Raw genomic sequence first — 18,157 nt, 5'->3', positions numbered from 1 at the left:
AATATTATTAGTTTGCGCTGTCTGCTTTGTCCGTCGTCGTTTAGTAGGTAGACCGTCGTTACTATTTTTGCTAGTATCCGTACTACTATTTCTACCTCTATTACGAGCCCGAGTTTCCGCACCCTTCCTCGCCTTCGTAGCGGCCTTCTTCTCTGCCTTAGTTAACTTAATTAGCACCTCGACTAGATTCTTCTACTCTTCCGCACCGTTAACAACCTTAAACCCCTATTACTTCTTCGGCGACGAGAATAAGAAGTTATACAGATATCTACGCTCGCAGAGAGCGAGAATATAGAACCTAATCGGTATTAGTTTGCCCTTTATTATTATAGTATAGAAAGAGCGCCTATAGAAGCGCACTATTACCTTATCTATACTAATTCCACTCGCTAGTACTATATACTGCTTAAAGGCCTTCCTTAGTATGCTAGTAAGGTTTACGACCCATTTCTATAGTAGAAAGCTACTATTCTTCTCGATAGGTTTACTAAACTATATAGCGGCTTTAATCTGTCGAAATCGATACTTACTTATATATCTAGCGATATTATAAGAGGGCTAATACCTATTAGAGCGCTAGTAATCGGCTTTATCGTCTATTTATATAGCTAACATATATATTATTAGACCGATAAAAACTCGCAGCTCTCTAGTCGTAACTAGCTTCTATTTCCGCCCTAAAACCTATACCTCCTTACTACTGTTTACGACCTTCTTAAACTTAGGTTTCCATCTAGTATACTAGTTAGTATACAACACTATTATCCTATAGATAATAGCCGGCTATATAATATTAAACTACTTTAGTAGTAGTCGCTAGCCTCTAGGGTTACGAGTCGATAGCTTTCGAGGGTTACGGTCCGACCGTAGATTATCGCTATCTACGCCTTCGAATATCTCCTTAACTAGCAGCCGCACCTGCCTCTCGTATTTAATACCTTCTAATAGATAGTAAGAGCTAGCTTTTTAAAACTTAGGTTAGACAGTATCCGGCTTAGACTCTGCTATATAGCAAGTGCGCCTCTAGCTACTAAGGTTATTAGCTATAATTAGAGGCTCAGAGCGCTCGTCTACTATAGGCTCTTTATAGGTTAGAGCCTCGAATAACGACTTCGCTATAGCCTTACGTAGCTTACGAGACGACAGGAACTCGGCGTCTATAATGCTATCGTTAGTAGCTAGAAACATAGTATTAGGGTCGATATCGTATACGTTAAATAGGTCCTCGGTAGTAGCAATTAGCTCGTTATAATCGTACGTCTCGCTATTAAGAAGGTCCGTAATATCTATAGCGATTAACAATACCTTAACGACTTAAATAACGGTCTATACCGATAAACATAGATTCTATAGTAGATAGCGGCGTAGAAACCGAGATCGGACGACCCTAGATTCTGATAGCTAAGGAGCGGGCGGGAAGTCGGGCTCTACACCCAATTTAGGTAGGTGGCTCGATCAGACTTCCTATGTCCCGCCGCTAATGCTCTAGCTGCGTCTGTCCACGAGTTTTCAAAGGGATGCTAATGCTCGATGACAAGAGCTGCATAAGCCTGCATGAGCCGATGAACCTTATCAGCGGCACGCGTGTAGGTAAAGGAAGGAAGAAATGTGGTCGCTGACAGGTCAAAGAAGTGGCATTTGTCAGTGAATATGTGCTGGTATAGAGTATCAGGAGGTGGAGGTGGAGGTGGAGTCGGAGTTGGTCGAGCCTGCTTCTGCGTCTGCTTCTCGTCGCCAATTCCTGGTTCGCGTGCTCCAGACTGCATGGCGTGGGCGTGGGCTTAAAGTGTACTAGCCCTTCCCGGCCTTGACTCCCGTCCCGTCCCGAGTATCCCAGCACCACCACAATACCACAATACCACCACCTCCATACTGCATGGTAGTGCTCTAGTGAGGGAGGATTGTTAATTTCTACTCGACTTAGTTCTAGCGACGGCGTTGGGGGAGTTTGCTGTGCTTTTCGCCTGCTCCATTTTCGCATTTTCACGCTGCCATACACAGCCTCCCTCCTCCACTTCCACGCACAGCACAATGCCTCCTCCACCACGACCTCGTGCTTTGCGAAAAGATGCTGTCGCACTGCACTTTAAGACCGCCAAGCCAGTGCTCCTCTCAGACTCACCGACCTCATCAAGAAGCACTCTTGCGCCCAATATTCGCAGCATATCATGGTCCCCTACCGGCGCATTGATCGCGAATACTGTGAGCACCAATATTCGAGTGTGGAATCCAGAACGACCCGACGTGAAAGCGAGTACCGAGCTGCGCGACAACCCTTCAAAGCCAGGCGCACATGCCAAGCCGGTGGAAAAGATCTCGTTCAATCCGCGCATGGAGCATCTACTTGCCAGCGCAGGGCTGGATGGAATGGTCAGGCTATGGGATGTGAGAGCACCTGGAGGAGCTACAGGACTGGCTGGCGGAGCTGGTCTTGGCGTAAGAACGAATATCACAGGCAAGAGCGGCGAATACGATGTACGCGAACAATGCCTCTTCCTCACATGGCATCCGACTGGCTCAGAATTGTTGGTAGGCACTGGCAAGGACAAGGTCACCTCTTTCGATCTTCGCAGAGCAGACACTACCATGCTTGACACCACCACCACTACCACCACGACTGCCAACACAGCTGCATCCCTCAAATACGAAATGCACCCAAGTATCCTCATGGAAAAGCCATACGAGAAGCCTTACTACTACGAGATGGCATTCACGAATAGCGGCAACCATTTACTTGCTGCTACCGTCGATGGCTCGGTCAAGGTCTTCTCGTATCCCTCTATGAAAACTATTCACTCTCTTTCAGGTCATCCATCCACCACCTACTCCGTCCAGCACTCCCCAGCTGGAAACTACGTTGCTGTTGCTGGCTCAGACTCTGCAATCACATTGTGGGACACCAGCTCATGGCTTTGCGAGCACGTCTTGACTGAAAACGCCAATGCAGTGCGATCGCTGTCCTTCTCCATGGATGGACAATATCTAGTCTGCGGAGGTGGTATCGATCAGGACAAGGTTCACGAGAAAGGCCTTCACATTTGGCACGTCGACACTGGAGAGCTTCTGCACACCGTGGAGACCACTAACGCGCCGACGTTTGTCGAGTGGCACCCGTTCAGGTATGCGGTCGCCTTTGCAGGTGACCCAGGCGGCGTCAAAATTGTTGGTGGTATATCCGGTTCATAGGAAAGCTTGAGCGAGAGGCTAGCCCCCGGTTCGAGACATCAGATCAACTACGAGTGGTGCCCACTTATGCGGGATTGGCCTGCTCGCCGTAAAGGTGTCGCCGTCAAATTCGCTCAGGCCCACGAGGCATTTTGCGAGAGCTTGCAAGGAGGCAATGATCCTTAATATATCGTACCATCAGCTGCAACCGGTCTAGCAGGTCTGCAAGCCTGCAACAAATGCAAACTCGATAGCTATTATCGCCAGAATAATGGCCAAACGTATGAGGAACACCATGCCGAAGCCGAGCGGGGTACATGCTCTATCACACTAAACACTAACCAGCATAATCTGGACTATCATTACCATTGCACAAACATCCTGCTTGTACGACGGCCAACATGGCATCTCAAACATCATCTGATTCTGGCGCTAAACTCAATCTGCTGTTCATCCGCCATGGCGAAACCCAAGACAACATCGACAGAATCCTTCAAGGCCACCGCGATACATCTTTGACCACCAAAGGCCTAGAAGAAGCCAAAGTCCTTGCTCAAAACCTAGAGGCAGAAGAAATCGATATCATCTACCACTCTCCTTTAACACGAATGCTCCAAACCATCGAACCAATCCTCTCCTCTCGCCCTAACTTAGAGCACATTCCCGATCCAGACTTGCGAGGGCAGAGTCTCGGCACCTTGGAAGGACAGAGCTACGACAAGCTCAACATGTCCTCACCGCGAAGCGCAGAGGAACAATTCCCCAATGTCGGCGTGGAACGCTTCGAAGATTTCGTCAAAAGATTAAAGAAAAGTCTGGGCAAGATCATTGGAATTGAAGCTCTCAAAATGCTGTCGTCGGATCGAAAAGGGAGGAGAACAGTCGCTATCGCTACGCATGGTGTTTGTATCACTTCATTTTTCAGGGCTTTGCTCAATCGAGAGCCATGCGATGGATTCAATGGTGTGTTGGCTGAGCAAGGTCCTGAAGCGTATGAGGTTAGATGGACGGATAGTGATGACGTGGCGAGGGTTGAGGTTAGAGGTGTTGAGACTTTGCCGATTAGGAATGGGGAGTTGGAATGGGAGAAGTTAGAGGGCGTGGAGCCTAGGAGATTCTTCATTGAGAGATGGGGAAAGAGGGAGAAGGCCGAGTAGGCGCCGTTCAAGTCTGGCATTGTGGCAAGCTACATGGTGCCCCTCACCACCTCGTCTTGAACTGCATGACAAGCCACTCTGCGGATTCATGCTCTTCTCCAATATGATTACTGCACGCGCGGCGAGTGCCAGTCATTCCTCGATGCCATATAGAGCGCTGAAACACTTTGCACTGGCGATCAAGTAAAATCACGTACGTGCCAACGGTGCGCATCGAGCTCGCCATTGGTAGGCCTCATATTCATTCCTCCATGGGTTGTACACTCATCTCTGCTCATGCGGCGTCAGATGTCCTCCTCTTGCAAGTGCCAGGGCCACACTTTCTTCTCACTTCCTAGCTGTTGCTCCTCGCGCTCCTTGAGCACCTTGAGATCCTCCTCTGCAAATGCATCTGCCAAACGTGACTGTTCGAACTCAATGTGTGACTGCTCGAGGGTCTGCTTGATCTTCGCTGTCTCTTCGCCATATCTTCCACCGGGAAAACTCAGTATGTAGGACAGGGACATCGTTTGAACTCTGCTACCATAGTGGAGCGGGCCTTTGGGGCAATCAAGGTAGAGAGCTGGGTGTGCCTTGAAGGTAGTTAGTAGGCGTACTGAGCGCAGATTTGGTAACACTTACTGCCTTGGCAGAATACTGGTAGTTGATCAATGCGCCCTTTTTTCTTTTCGAGACATATCTTCCTAGGCTTTGGTCGAAACCGTACTGCCTAGTGTCTGCCCGATTGAGCCACCGCTTTAACAGCTTCAAGTCGGCAAAATACGGTCCTGGAAATTTCAACTCGATGAGCATGGTGCGTTGGGGCTCATCGGATTCCAGATCGGCGAGATCGCTCTCTGGTAGCTTGTTGAGGAAAGTCACGACATGGCTGAAGTCGAAGTTGCAGACGGTAGTCTTCAGAATTGGCGCATTCGTCAATGCCCTGGCGAGGAACTCGCTGCGAATCTGCTTGTTGACGCGAGCTAGGCCAGCTGTGCTTGTAAGGTGCTTGGCCCTCTTGGAGAAAGCGGTAGGGCAGATTTCGAGCACCTAGAAGCGGCGAAGGTCAGAGAATGTGTCACAGGAGGGCAGACTCGGCGAGAATGTACTTACAGAGTCATATATCATCTCGCGTAGCTCTGGCGCAAGGTCTAGGAAGCCCGTTTTACGTTCCTGCTCTGCCGCTTGAGGTGGCGATGCGTCAGATGTAGGCGAAGCGCCCGATGCAGGCATTGACTCGCTCTTGCGAGCCTTCGAGGCTTTTGCAGCCGTCGAGCTGGCCTTCTTGCGCTTGCGTGTCAAAGCCATGGTTTGTGATGGTTCCGTCGTGGAATTGAAGAGCGAAGAGACGTGAGTGAAAGGCTCCGCTTGGGGACGGCAGGAACGCCAAGAACGCATGTGCAACTGGAAGGGCAGGTGCGCTTTGAATAATCGGCTGCACTTGCCTTCCGTTCCTCCTCTATGGTCTACATGCTGGCACTCATTGACTGATGCCAATTCTCCTCAGAGTCTCTCTTGCTGTCGTCAATTTGAGCCCGATTCTAGCATCCAAGTCGAAGCTTCCCCATCTCTCCACCACCGCGAGCTCATCGCTGCATTGCTTCAAAGATGTTCGGTCACCATCTTGTCCCCCTGCCTGATCCCACAGACAAATCGCCTTTTCATAGTGCGCAACGGGCAACGGCCAATTGTCTGCGTGATCGCATGCGGTAATGGCAGACACAGGGTGACACAAAACGTGCTCTTTCAACTCGGTCTGGGCTTCCGCGACCTTGCCCAGATTGCGGAGACATGTTGCCTTCAGCAGTGATAGGATTGCTTTCTCGTCGGCCGCTTCGTCCTTCCACGTCGGCTGGCTCTCGGACCACTCCAACGATGCCAGAGACACGGCAATGTGCTCGGGCCTCATTCGCTTCAAACCAGACCAGAAGTAGATCATCTCTTCGTGCGGCGATACACCAATAGCATCGATGAAGTCGCAGTGTCGCGATTGGGCTCGATGTTCCCATTTGGCAATCTTCCGCATGATGAAGACATCGAGCGGTAACTGACGAGCCATGAAGCGCTTCTTGCCGACGTTGGCGGACACGTGATGCAGCAGCTCTGTCGCTTTCTTTTTGTGCTGCTCAGCAACCGTTGGATCGGTGTGCTGATACTGCCGATAGAGCTCTACGTAGCAAGCGCCCGAGATATAATAGTACAGACCATGGGACCAATTGTTTAGGTCGATGCATCGAATGAAGGACTGCGCACATTCTTCGTAGCGATGGAGGAACATGCAGGCCATGGATGTCTCAAACACACGCAGAGCTTCGACTTGTTTCAAAGTGGTAGGCTTGGAGTCTCCCTTTAGCACTTCAATCGCCGTTTCCAGATCCCTTTCAGCACCATGCATCCGTGCTTCTTCGAGCAGCCATAGCAATGAGTTGGGATATATCGACCGCATCTCATGGAGTAGCTGCCGCAGCCGCTCTGTCGGGTAGGCTTCTCGACGATGAATGTCGCATAGTGCCTGGAATTAGGGAAATGGTCAGCAGATGTCACCGAAGATTGACCTTGCCGAATGGCAAGCGAGGACCCTACAATTGCAGCATTGTGGAAAGGCAGGAGGACTAGTCCCGCCATAGCACCGTTTATGTTATGCTTGAACGCCGTGGCTCTCCAAAGCAGTCGCAGACCATTTTCGCGGTCGCCACGAAACGAGAATATGCTCAAGATCTTGCCAAACGCAGGCGGGACCATAGAAAGCAATAGCTGTAACAAGCCGAAGCACATTGCGGCACCTGAGTGGATGAAGATGTCAATTGGGTCGGAGGACACAGACGCGAAGTCCAGCTGATCTTCAGCCTTCTCGGCCGCACTTGGTGCATCTGTTGCAATTTGCTCAGGCTTTCCGCTCTTTTTGGTAGCAACATCGTTCGACGCTGCTCGGTCATGCTCAAGGTCTTTGATCGTTTCCTGTAGCTTAAGATCGTCCATATCTGGAAACTCCAAGTTGCCTTTGTAAACACGCGGAGTCACCTGGTCGGAGACACTTTCCTCAGCATCAACGAACTCAAGCTCATCGTCATCGGCGTCCTTTGCATCGACAGGAGTCAAGACGCCAGAATTGGTTTCTGATGCGTTCTTCCCAGGGGCCGTTGAAGTGTCAGATCGTGTCCCACTGGTCAAAGAGGTAGTAGAGCTGGAGAAATGCTTCTCGAGGTACTTGTTCTCGGCATCCACAATCTCTTGCAGCGTTGTAAACGCTTTGCGAAGGTTGTAGAACCCTCTGAGACTTTCGGACAAGCTTTCATTGAGTACGCCAACGACGGCCGACATGAGCTGCGACTCAGCATGGCACAAGGCATATTCGGAGCCTCTGGGATAGATGGCGCTTTGATGTGCTGTCGATGCATCTCGCAGGGCTCTTCTGTGATACTCGCTTGCTGAATCTTGAGCATCCGCGAGACGTACGCCTGCTTGTTCCATCATCTCCTTCTCAAAGCCAAGAGTGGCTCGCAAGAATAATGTTGTCGCACTTCCCAGCTACTTTGTCGACTCTGGTCAGTCTGATACACTGCATCGAAGCCGTGAGCCTACCTTATGAAAAGGCGAGTTCCCTTTGGCCAGCTCTGCTTCTGCCTTATCTACTTCTACAGCAAGTGTAAGCACGTGGCTCTCTACTGGTGTCGCGTGTCTCTTATACCATCATTTACGATATAGGCAGCCTGCCGCATGGCCTCTTGCACTACCCACTGTCAACCGTTCATGGTTCAAGAAGCATGCCACGTTCTTTTCTCACACGCAGCAGATTCATCGAGAGCCGTCAGACTCCTGCTCTGGTGTATGCTGGCTTTGGAGGGGTGCAGCCATGCTCCCACTCGCTTCATCGCCATTGTAGCGGGCTGAGTGAATGGCGATCGTTATCGAAGTCGAGGGTGCGTGAAAGCGTGTACGGTGGATGCAGAGTCGCTTGAAACGGCAAGAAGCACTTGAATGCACAAGATGAGACCAGGCACGGCATTTCCAGGCCGCATTGTGTGTCCATGACCCGCGCCGATGTCAGTGGTCAGCTTCTGAGGCGTAGGCGTCGGAGGTGGGTCTGGTCCAGAGCTTCATTGCACAGCCCTCGTCCACTCCGAATCCCTCCCATGCTCATCAAGTGGTCTTCTCCGTCTGCCCTTTCGCATCCGAATGCAGCCGGACGTGTTCTCAAGACCGTGCAGCGCATTATCATCACGATTCTGGCAATAATGAGCGTGGGCTAGAACTAGACCTATATTCTAGTTCTGCTGCGGCCCGGCCGGCAGTGGCAATAATAATGACTTGGGACAATACGCGAACCTGACACGAATGATATCATGATATGACCACGGTCGACAAGGCTTTGACTCGCGAGGATACAGTCTATGCTATGGAATTGCAAGCCTACTCAGCGTCCTTCATGCCACCAAATCCAGTCGAGACACACTCTTTCATGCTTGACTAGCGCGTTGGCAGTCTCGAGAGTCTGAGCATCTTCGTCGTCAAAGTGTCTTCATTCTTGCTGGCGTTTGGCTGGACAGGATCAGCACTTCAGGAACTATGAGCGTGATAGAGTTTCTTCCTAGAACAAGGGTGTTTTCGATCATCGTTTTGATCGAAGCTATCAAGTCATCATTCATGACTGGTTCTGCAGGAGCTTAGACATTATAGCATGTCCATCTCGTCACCACCAACGAGTGCAAATCGTCCTTGCTCAATGTCACTCCTCTTATCCAACTCCGCAGCATACTCTCTCCTGATGTCTTCCAACCTGACCAGCCTCCTCTTGGCCCCCGATGGATGAACGCCCTTGAGTGGATCCGCCAGCAGCCATGCTTCGTCCTCAGCGCAGCAAGCCAGTGTGCTGATGAGAAGCACATATACCTGCACAAGTGTCTCGTCATCAGGATCCATCATGATCGACGTCTTGGTTGCCTTGAGATGCTCAAGATGTAGGTAAAGTAATGCCGCTGCTCCTCGGAAGTCTCCGATCTGTGTCCTGAAGGCGAAAAGAATCTGGTGATATGGTGGTCCCGAAATTGCTGCATTTGACGTGCCCATGCTACGTTTCGCCAGCCTGAGGAGCTCCGCATCGGCATACTGTACCAGATCGTCAGAAATCGGCAAGCTGAGCAGGACAGGGACTGCGTCTTGCTTGATGCATTTGTCGATAAGCGAGCACAGACCCTGCCTTTGCAAGTTTGGGTCGCTAATGGTCTCAAGCACAGAATGTGCATCTTCAAATCGGCCCGTCTCCTTCCAAGCATTGAACAGCCTGCTCAGAAGATTTTCTGTTCCATCGCGCACCCTAAGCAGATGTATCTCCTCCATTGCGTCGTCAATCTGCTGTGGAGCTGGAGATTTGTTTTGCGACTTGCGCAGGTCGATCGCCGCCAGCTGTTGCCGCCAGCGAGGGGTCACTTTGATGTTGTTGAGAGCAGCCTGAGCAAATTCTGCAGTGTATGAGAAGACTTTGAGACTCTCAAAGAGCGACATAATATGCTCAAAGTACTTGTCCATGCCGCCTCCGAGCAGGTTGACCTCGGTAGCATCGAGAAGATGAGCAGAATTGTCGCGAACGCCAAGCAGCAGTCCAGAGCTCATTTCCTTAGCCGCGTCTCGGAAAGATGAAGCCGCTAGATCGTACTCGCCTGTAGCAAGGAGTAAACGACCTTGAAGATATGTAGTCCAAGATCCGCCTTGTGACAAGAATTTGATGAAATCTGCAGCGAGGTCGTTTTGTTCCTCTTTCAGAAGCTTGGACATGATCCAATCAGTGATTTCCTCCCATCTGCTCTTGAGGTCCAGAGCGAAGACCCAGTCGCGGTTCCAGGCGGTCAAGAGCTCGGGCATTTCGGCACTTGGTGCCTCCTTAGCAATGTCATTCCAATCTGGAAGGAATAGATGCTCATAGAGCGTCATTAGAGTATCGTCGTTCTTCCGACCACTTTGATGTGCGACTAGCCACGATCGATACTCAGAGCGTTTCAGCTGCGTTCGCAGGTTGTCGTAAACTTCAAGTGGCCGGAATTCCATCGACAGATCCTCCAAGTCGGCGTACATGAAAATCACAAGTGCCATCAAGTCCAATAATACACGCTGGATTCGCTGTATGGTCTCCTGTGCAATGGCAATAGCGATATCTTTGCCGAAGCGTACAAGAGTGCGCTTGAACTCAGCTCCGTGGACTTCCGAGAAGACAAGTCCTTCAGTGACCGCAAGGAACACGTCGTCTGTCAAGCAGCCCAATCCATTGAACGCGGACGCAGAGTCGTTGAGGGCTTGGAAGTCCTCATCCGTGATGTCATCACTGAATGCACAGTGGTCGCAGAGGTCTTTGAGTTGTGAGTCGTCGATCGTGTCGTTCGGTAATGCAATAAGAGCATCTTGTACTGCAGCAGACCGAAGTCGCTCTTGAGATGTTGGCGACAGATAGTGACGAAATTGCTCTGCAACTGCAAACAAGCCGCTCTTGGTCATGTCTTCTTTGCCGTGTGGCCAGATGCCGTCCATCAAAGCATCGTCGTACTGGCTTTCCTCGTTTAAAACTTGACCGTTTATCACGAGCCCAGAATTATTGCTCAGAAGCTCGATCTCGCTGCTCAAGCGTAATGGAGCCACAAAGTCTGCACAAATGGTCCAAGGCAGACGACCCTCGGGATCAAAAGCAGAGCCTATTACTTCGTGCCTGCGTGTGTGGATGTGAGATAGCAGGGAGAAGAATGTCTGCCATTGAGCCTGAAGATCAAGGTGATATGTGTCGTAGTCAGGCTGATCATTCGACGTTCGTCGTAGTAGGATCTTGGATGTGACGGCAGTGATGAGACGCTGCTCCAAGGGCTCTTCAGTCGCGGCAAAGCTGCGTCCAGTAGATGCTGGAAGGTTGCGGCCTTTGCGGTAGATGTGTAGCGCAGTCTCTAAAGAGGCTTCGGTGAATCGACCAGGATAAAATATGAAGGCCAACCACTTCTCGTTTGGCGCTGCAATAGTCCTGACACTTGGATCGAGCTCGATGTAATCTGGACATTGTTTAATGATTTCGATGCTTGCAGACGAATCCTTGACAATGCTCCATCCTCGTTTCCAAAGATCGGCAAGGGGGATCGCAGCGTTTGTGTCGTCAATCAAATTGAAATTGAGCATGAAAGTCCGACAGACGGCGCCACTCCTGGCTCGGATCCAGATTTGGTTGTTCTGCCATTTTCTGCCGGGCGAGACAGTAAAATCAGCCAAATGCCAGATGTTTGTATCTAGCATCTCTGCGATCGGTGCAATGAGAGGCTCCTGATTGGCTTGCGTATCATGAATCTTGATAGGCTCAATGTCGTCCGACTTGATGGCATAAAACTTGAATTCGTGTTCCTTGGGAGACTGCAGCACGATAAAGTAAAGCACATCGGGGACACCCATAGCGCTTACGATTTGCAATAGTGTGCCTTGCTCAGCACCCATTGCATAATTTGCTTGTTTTCTTTTCTCATCGGCATGCCTCTTCCTGTCGTCGAGCATATCCATTTGCGCAATTATTCCTCCAGTTTCCACACTCCAAGCTTTGAGAGTGTGGTTCAAACCAACAGTCCAGATGTACTTTGCATCAGGGCTCTTGGCAATGGCAGCACAGGCATTAGTATCAAGTGTAAGGTCTCCGAATTTGATGGTTTGCCGAGCCCAGGGCAGCGTGCGCCTGAGCGAGCCGCTCCAACCTCCTTCGCTGAAGAACGTGACGCGCCAGTCGCCCCCATTCTGATTTGGTTCTCGTTCAAGACGCATAAGGCTGCCATCTTGTAGCGACACGAATAGCTCAAGGTTGCTGACCGCTATAATTCGATAAGGTCTTTGTCCGTGAAAGGTCGCGGGGGAAAACTTCTTGAATGCCGTGGTCGAGTCGAAGTCGGTGGGTGCTGTCTCCCTCACAAGAAGATGTTTCGGCAGTGCGATCGTAAAGAGATCGTCTCCGCTCAGAATGAAGATGTCCAGCTCGTCTTTACTCGTCGAATCTGCCAGGACCACACCATTTGGCAGTATCTTGTCCTGGAACGAAATCTTGTATGTGAGCCAACATTCGCTCTTGCTGTGCCTGTCATGCACGATGTCGACACAGCGCAGCTCGAGTAATCGTCGATCGTTCAGGACGCGCCAGACAAAACTGCGCGGACTCCTGCCTTTCGACCTGAAGAAAACCGAGCCTTCCGTGGCAAGGTGTTTGCGCGCAAATGCCTCCTCATCATTGCCGCTGATCTCGTCAAAGCCGCGCTTGCGTCCAGCGCTGAAAGGCACCAGAGCGCTGCTGCTGCTGTTGCCGGCAGTATTTATGTGTAGTGTGGTGTTTGGTGACGCTGGCGCGAAGGAGACGCGTGTCTCTTGATAAAGCGACGGGGGCGGCGCAGAGTCGGCGGCCATGTCGAAGGTAGAGCGCTGGACAATGCCAGGTCGTGGTGATGAAAGCGAGGATTTGATGTTTCGTTTGGAGCTTTCGTTTGTAGACGTGAACCGCGTTGGAAGAGCTCGGATCGTGCCGAAAAGCCAATTGACAGCAGTCAACCAATATTTGACTCGAGGCAAATCATTTGCGAAAGTGCAGGTGCACTGGGCAGTGGCCACCGCAATCATGCCCAGTGTACGAGGCCAGGAGTTACATCAAGTGAGGAGGAGAGACAAGATACACTTTTGCGGATATGGCAGAATGCGTTGAAACGCACTTTGCTCTCGAAATGGATGCTTCGTAAGTGTCATTAGTCATGCACTCGAGCATATCTAACAAGCGACCTCGCTCCTCAGTCGCGACGGGGTATATACATGGAACAGCAAGATCGCTCGAGTCAAACCAGGTGAGCTGACACAATTCTCACTTCTGCCTTCAGTCCTTCTCCAAATCCTTCGGCTGTGGGTCGTTGATGCCCTCTTCAGTGATAGCAAACATGCAATCGCTTTCGGGAAGGCATGGCGAGTCGTAGATCTTGCATATTCTGGTCTCGCCGCGACCTTTCTTCAGCGATAATCGAGTTGTCGATGCGTGTGCAATGATGTTTCCACCTATCGGCTTCTTGGGGTCTGGGTTGAACATTGCCGAAGGACCGCCGTCCACCTGTGCGACTACCTGGTTTGTGATGACCACAGCAATACCGAACTCATCTGCCAGGCGCTGCAGAATACGCATGAACTTTGCCAGATGAGTTTGGCGATTCGAAAGCTCTCCACGTCCCATGAAATCAGTGCGATAGAGAGCTGTGGCGCTGTCAACCACGAGCAGGGAGAATCGTGTTTCTGTCATCATCTGTGCTGCCTGATTGAGTAATTGAAGTTGGTGGTCTGAGTTGTATGCACGAGCGTATGCGACATTGTCCAGCACCTCCTCGCCCGAGAGTCCATATCTGTTAGCGACAGCGAGCAGCCGTACCGGACGAAAGGTGCCCTCTGTGTCGATGTACAGACATTTACCTTCTCCTCCACCCATGTCGAACGGCAATTGGCATGTCACTGCGAGCGTGTGACAGATCTGACTCTTTCCTGTTCTGAACTCTCCGAATAGCTCCGTTATACTGCCTGTTTCTATGCCGCCAGCCAGCAGGGTGTCGAGCTGTTTTGAACCGGTCGTGATGGAGATGAGCTCTGATCGTCGTGCGTGCATTTCGGTGGCTGTTGTGAAGCCCATTGGCACAAGCTTGCTAGCCTCTGTGAGGATCTTCGTGGCCTTCTGCTCCGATACGCCTTTTATGCATTCAAGAATCTTCTTTGGTGTGTATGCAACGCTCTCCACAGTATTGTAGCCTGCCTCTACGAAGAGTTGTATGTCACGCTTTGTGAGCCCGTTGATACCCTGCTGAGGTGTCAATGCTGTCTCAATCGCTGCCATACAATGAGGTTACCTCGAGTCCGGAAAGAGGTGTAGGCGCTCCAGGACCGCCGGCCATGCCATCTTCGTAGCCGGACTGTGTCTCATCGTATTCCTCGGACATCTTGACTCTGCGAAAGCGATTATTCAGTGGGATTGATAGGGACGTGTGGTGTTCTGTACACGTGTGTTGAGTGCTTGTTTGCAGAGGCAAGGTCGAATGTCGAACGTCGAATGTCGAAGTGGCAAGGCAAGCAAAGGTCGACGCGCAACGCGTTTGCGCTAGTCAACCCTTATCACGCGATCATGCGCTTCTGTTGAACCCTAACCCTAACCCTGATTATATCTTCACTTCCGACTCTCCAGATCACCTACTTCCCACGCCATCAACTCTAGCAGCATTTCCTCCACAATTGGCATCGAAAACGAGCTTGCGAGCATGGCAGATGCTCTTCTCCTAGAGTCTTCGGAGCGGCTCGACGACTCTTAAGGAGTAGCTCGATCGACTTTTGATAGACCGCTGGAATCTTGACGCGCTCTCTCTCCCTCGTGTGTTCGGCTGCTGATGCTTTTCCTGCGCCGGCCTGTTTCAATCGCTGCTCTTTTGCATAATGCGTTGTCGAAATACTTGAGAGATCTGGCTCGGAGTCTCCGCGAGAGGTCCTTTATAGTTCCTTTCTTAGCACACAACTCCCATGTATCGTTCTCGGCGTGCGGCATTAGTCGATATCAATTTGGCAGGTCGTCATTGTTTTCCTTAAACTCGTTGTTAGGCCATTCTGGGAAGGATACACTCCACGCAGTACTCCACTTGAGCTGTAGCATCTTTGTTAGGAAGCTGACTTCCGAGTCACCAGGAGCAAGGCATGCTCAGAATATGATAGTCTAGACAAGACCTCTGTCCATAATGCGCCACGCACAGCTCGAGCAGCGAGGAAGAATCAACTTTTGGAGATATACGGCAGGGATCCAGCACTTGGGACGACAATCTCAAGTTCCTGCCATCATTTGAGGTCAGCAACGTAAGGGCTAGTCTGAACACTAGCTGCAATGAACAGTAAAGATAAGCGGGATGTCACGGCACTTGGGTTTACTGAGTTCTGCAGCTTGCCTTCTTCGATAGCAAGCAGTATGGAATGCTAGTCCAGGCAAGATCAAAGCGTGTTATTACGTTTGTACGCTGGATTCACGACTTTTGAGCGCCGTCAATTCTTGAGAGAATATCGCATTATGATACCTCTCGTGCGATTGAGTTAACGATCGGAAGTTGCAACTTACCTAAGAGTCGGAATCGAAGCAATTTATCAGCTTACGTTTAGTCCTGGCCCACTTTCAAGGTTGCCAATGGACCAATGGTCAATTAAACGACTTGCGATTTGTTTGAAGTGCAGGCCTCGACTCGTACAGAAAGAGTCGAATGATCATGGAGAAAGCGCGGGCCAAGGTCGAATGCCGGAGCTACTAGCGAAGCTGTTCCAGGATCATGCAGCTTTGCAGAATGTCACAGATCCACCAGCGCGTGTGCAGGAGACCATGTATGTTTATTAATGGGCCGTGAGCGTATTAGCATTAGCATCTAGGAGGAGTCGCCTTCTTTCCAGGAGTACGGCAACACTAGTCGGGACCTTGATGGTTGGCCAGAAAACATATAGTCAGCCAAGCTAGCAGCTTTCGAAAGCTTCACTCCGTACTGTTCACAGCTGTAGTTCTACAAACAAGGCAATCCTTCTCCGGCCAAGCTCCATTCTCAGATTGCCGGGCTTATTGCGCCTCAATTCTAGATGGAGGCTCCTGCCTTGTGGAAGAGATCTACCCCGCTTGGCCTGCCCCGCGTGGCCATGGATTGCATGAAGAGCTCGGGTCGTGAAAGACCGCGGTGTCAGGAAGCATGATGCCATGATCTTCGGTCAAAAATCTTGCAGCCAAGCTGCGGCTAAGCAAATAGCATCCTGAGAGGAGTCAGTAAGCCTATAAGAGAGCCAGGACCTTCGTCTCAGCTGATTTCTCGTGTCGAGCCTTCTTCTCGCGCAATAACGATACTCCTCAGATTTTCCCAATATGGCAGACATCGAGATTCCAGCAAAGGGTCTTGCAGGCGTAGTTGTGAATGAAGGGCCCGACTTCAGGGTTGAAGTGCAAGAGGTGGACGTGCCCGAGCCAAGTGAGTGGTCAATATTTGGAGCCGACAGCGGAGGCTGATATAAATATGTGGATAGAGGATGGTCAATTGCTGCTTAGACTGAATTGCACTGGACTCTGCATGAGCGATGTCCATTTTATGCTCAATGACTGGGCGGTTCCACCTATGTCTCATTTCGGAACCAAATGTGCTGGCCATGAAGTACGATAGTTTGGATTCTTTGAAGTCACCTCGGCTGACGATTAATAGGGCGCCGGAGTTGTGGTAAAGGTCGGAAACAATGTTGAAGGCTGGAAGGTCGGCGATCGAGCCGGCATCAAGCCAATCTGGGATGTCTGCCACAATTGCGAGCATTGCTGGAATGGTCGCGAGAACTACTGCCAGAAGGGAGTGCACACTGGTCTCCTTGCAGAGGGGACATATCGCCAATACCTTGTCTCGCCCGCGATCTACACGAGTAGAATTCCCGATGGCGTGCCAGACGAGGTTGCAGGTCCTATCATGTGTTCCGCAAGTACCATGCACCGAGCGTTGATCGACTCTGGTCTGAAGCCTGGCAATTGGGTTGTGTTTCCAGGAGGTGGTGGAGGAGTGGGAATCCAGGGAGTGCAGCTGGCGAAGTGAGTACTTGACATCGGCTCGGGACCGGACTTTGGCTGACAGCTTTCCAGGGCCATGGGAATGAGGCCAATCGTAATCGACAGCGGCGACAGCAAGAAAAAGCTCGCATCTGAGATGGGCGCGGAAGAGTTTGTCGACTTCAAGGAGCACTCTGATGTAGCTGCTCGCGTGAAAGAGGTCGCAGATGGAATTGGAGCTCATGGAGTCTTGGTCACAGCGTACCAGGGTAAGCATGCAACGACTTGAGAGGAAATGATTGTCTTGAAAGACGTCTGCTGACTTTCTCGCAGCATACAAGGACAGCTTCTCGTACATTGGAGATCGTGTTGGCGGCAAGATCATGTGCATTGCATTGCCACCTGCTGGCCAGGTGACAATAAGCACCGATCCCAACTTCTTGATCTTCAAGAACACCTCAGTCATCGGCACACTGGTAGGCACAATGCAGGACACTGCCGCGGCTCTCGAATATGCCCGGCGTGGCTTGCTGAAGGGCATTGCAGAGGTGCGAGGCGTCTCCAGATTTAATGAAAGTGTTCAGGCTCTTCGACGGGGAGAGGTTGCAGGCAGAATTGTCATCGACTTCAACAGGGAGTAGCTGACGGGGCGACGGGGCGACGGATGTGATGCGTGTAGAAGCATTTCTGTACAGCGGATATGAGCGCAATTCCAGGAATCATGCCATCGTGCTGTTCCCCACTTTCCATGCTCCAAATCGCGAATGCAGATGAAGTTTGTTAGGCTACATTGTCGTCAATGACGATGTATCGGAGACCTCGCTGTCGCTATCCGAGATGAGTGGGCGGGGGGTGGGGAGCTGTGCTTGGCAGGGCGGCGCCAGTTCCGGCTCTTGCTTCACGCTCGGCCCTTACGTGCAATTGCAATTGCGATCAACACCGCAGTGACCGCACCTCACGCCTGTAACTTAGTTGGAGCTTTGACTGTCGACACCTCCGCCCACGCCCACACCTCCATCGGCCGATGCTGCCGTCACCGCTCTAGTGCCTGTGCCTGCATTCGCGCCAGCCTCGCACCTACCCCTTCCATCGCATTACACCGCTCCGCAAGCACGGTGGCTTCCGACGATAGCGCCTCCATCCACACCACACCCTCGCTTCGCGCATACGCGCAACACAAGACCGACGTCGAACTCTTCTTTAGTCTCAGCACTGCGACTGTGAACACTCCAGAGCGCGCCGACGAGCCCTCATCAGCTTCGGCTGAATCTCCTCCCCCATTTCACTCTCACAACTTCCC

General features: G+C 51.2%; 7 protein-coding genes across 7 annotated transcripts; 4 read left to right on the top strand and 3 right to left on the bottom strand.

The window, feature by feature from the left end:
• Positions 1-2,031: 2,031 nt before the first annotated feature.
• MYCFIDRAFT_124419 (uncharacterized protein) lies at positions 2,032-3,168 on the top strand (the record flags this gene model as incomplete). The annotated part of the gene is made up of 2 exons (XM_007922777.1): positions 2,032-2,220; positions 2,284-3,168. Coding segments are annotated over 2 exons (1,074 nt in total), but the record flags the coding sequence as incomplete, so codon positions are not given.
• A 398-nt stretch (positions 3,169-3,566) lies between these two features.
• On the top strand, positions 3,567-4,322 carry MYCFIDRAFT_75414 (uncharacterized protein; the record flags this gene model as incomplete). Its single annotated transcript, XM_007922177.1, has 1 exon — positions 3,567-4,322. One exon carries the CDS (start codon positions 3,567-3,569, stop codon positions 4,320-4,322), a length of 756 nt encoding a protein of 251 aa, XP_007920368.1.
• Positions 4,323-4,606: 284 nt separating this feature from the next.
• On the bottom strand, positions 4,607-5,609 carry MYCFIDRAFT_75413 (uncharacterized protein; the record flags this gene model as incomplete). Its single annotated transcript, XM_007922176.1, has 3 exons — positions 4,607-4,894; positions 4,944-5,351; positions 5,415-5,609. The coding sequence occupies 3 exons, from the start codon at positions 5,607-5,609 to the stop codon at positions 4,607-4,609; spliced, it is 891 nt and encodes a 296-aa protein (XP_007920367.1).
• Positions 5,610-5,781: 172 nt separating this feature from the next.
• Positions 5,782-8,173, bottom strand: MYCFIDRAFT_129631 (uncharacterized protein; the record flags this gene model as incomplete). The annotated part of the gene is made up of 6 exons (XM_007922776.1): positions 5,782-6,813; positions 6,885-7,197; positions 7,291-7,829; positions 7,884-7,936; positions 7,990-8,031; positions 8,086-8,173. The coding sequence occupies 6 exons, from the start codon at positions 8,171-8,173 to the stop codon at positions 5,782-5,784; spliced, it is 2,067 nt and encodes a 688-aa protein (XP_007920967.1).
• Positions 8,174-8,656: 483 nt separating this feature from the next.
• On the bottom strand, positions 8,657-12,707 carry MYCFIDRAFT_212937 (uncharacterized protein; the record flags this gene model as incomplete). Its single annotated transcript, XM_007922775.1, has 1 exon — positions 8,657-12,707. The coding sequence occupies one exon, from the start codon at positions 12,705-12,707 to the stop codon at positions 8,973-8,975; it is 3,735 nt and encodes a 1,244-aa protein (XP_007920966.1). The 3' UTR covers positions 8,657-8,972.
• Positions 12,708-12,729: 22 nt separating this feature from the next.
• Positions 12,730-13,139, top strand: MYCFIDRAFT_169375 (uncharacterized protein; the record flags this gene model as incomplete). The annotated part of the gene is made up of 3 exons (XM_007922774.1): positions 12,730-12,994; positions 13,035-13,042; positions 13,086-13,139. 3 exons carry the CDS (start codon positions 12,730-12,732, stop codon positions 13,137-13,139), a joined length of 327 nt encoding a protein of 108 aa, XP_007920965.1.
• A 3,024-nt stretch (positions 13,140-16,163) lies between these two features.
• On the top strand, positions 16,164-17,587 carry MYCFIDRAFT_47929 (uncharacterized protein). The gene is made up of 5 exons (XM_007921813.1): positions 16,164-16,300; positions 16,356-16,480; positions 16,529-16,899; positions 16,951-17,126; positions 17,191-17,587. Exons 1-5 carry the CDS (start codon positions 16,198-16,200, stop codon positions 17,496-17,498), a joined length of 1,083 nt encoding a protein of 360 aa, XP_007920004.1. The 5' UTR covers positions 16,164-16,197; the 3' UTR covers positions 17,499-17,587.
• Positions 17,588-18,157: the final 570 nt, after the last annotated feature.

The sequence above is a fragment of the Pseudocercospora fijiensis genome (genome assembly GCF_000340215.1).
Source record: "Pseudocercospora fijiensis CIRAD86 unplaced genomic scaffold MYCFIscaffold_1, whole genome shotgun sequence".
NCBI lineage: Eukaryota > Fungi > Ascomycota > Dothideomycetes > Mycosphaerellales > Mycosphaerellaceae > Pseudocercospora > Pseudocercospora fijiensis.
The sequence above is the reverse complement of the archived record's forward strand: the minus strand, read 5'-3'. Positions and strand labels throughout refer to the sequence as shown.